At 32.9% G+C, this 234-nt stretch overlaps 1 protein-coding gene across 1 annotated transcript in view; it reads right to left on the bottom strand.

The window, feature by feature from the left end:
- The window catches only part of LOC119589516 (ubiquitin-protein ligase E3B-like), a 15,034-nt gene that overhangs the window by 5,817 nt on the left and 8,983 nt on the right, over positions 1-234 (bottom strand). The window contains exon 11 of the mRNA XM_037938116.1: positions 59-155. Within this exon, the coding sequence (XP_037794044.1) occupies positions 59-155 (97 nt within the window). The remainder of the gene's footprint in view (positions 1-58; positions 156-234) is intronic.

The raw sequence follows: 234 nt of genomic DNA, 5'->3' as shown, positions 1-234 counted from the left end.
TGAAGGATTCATCTCAATAAACAATTAAATAAGAAGATTCATTAACAAGGAAGCCTACTTTATATATGAAGTTGTTGAGAAAATACGCCATTGCAGCATAATCAGCTACACTGAAGGGTTTCTGCTTCTCGTACATCTCCATGTCATCCAAGATCCTGGAATTAATCAAAAATGACTTTAACTTCATACACCATACTGGTTTTGTGGAATGTAAAGCATTTACATAATCTAAAT

This window comes from Penaeus monodon, chromosome 25 (genome assembly GCF_015228065.2).
Source record: "Penaeus monodon isolate SGIC_2016 chromosome 25, NSTDA_Pmon_1, whole genome shotgun sequence".
Classification (NCBI taxonomy): Eukaryota; Metazoa; Arthropoda; class Malacostraca; order Decapoda; family Penaeidae; genus Penaeus; species Penaeus monodon.
This window is presented reverse-complemented; position numbering and strand designations above follow the sequence as displayed.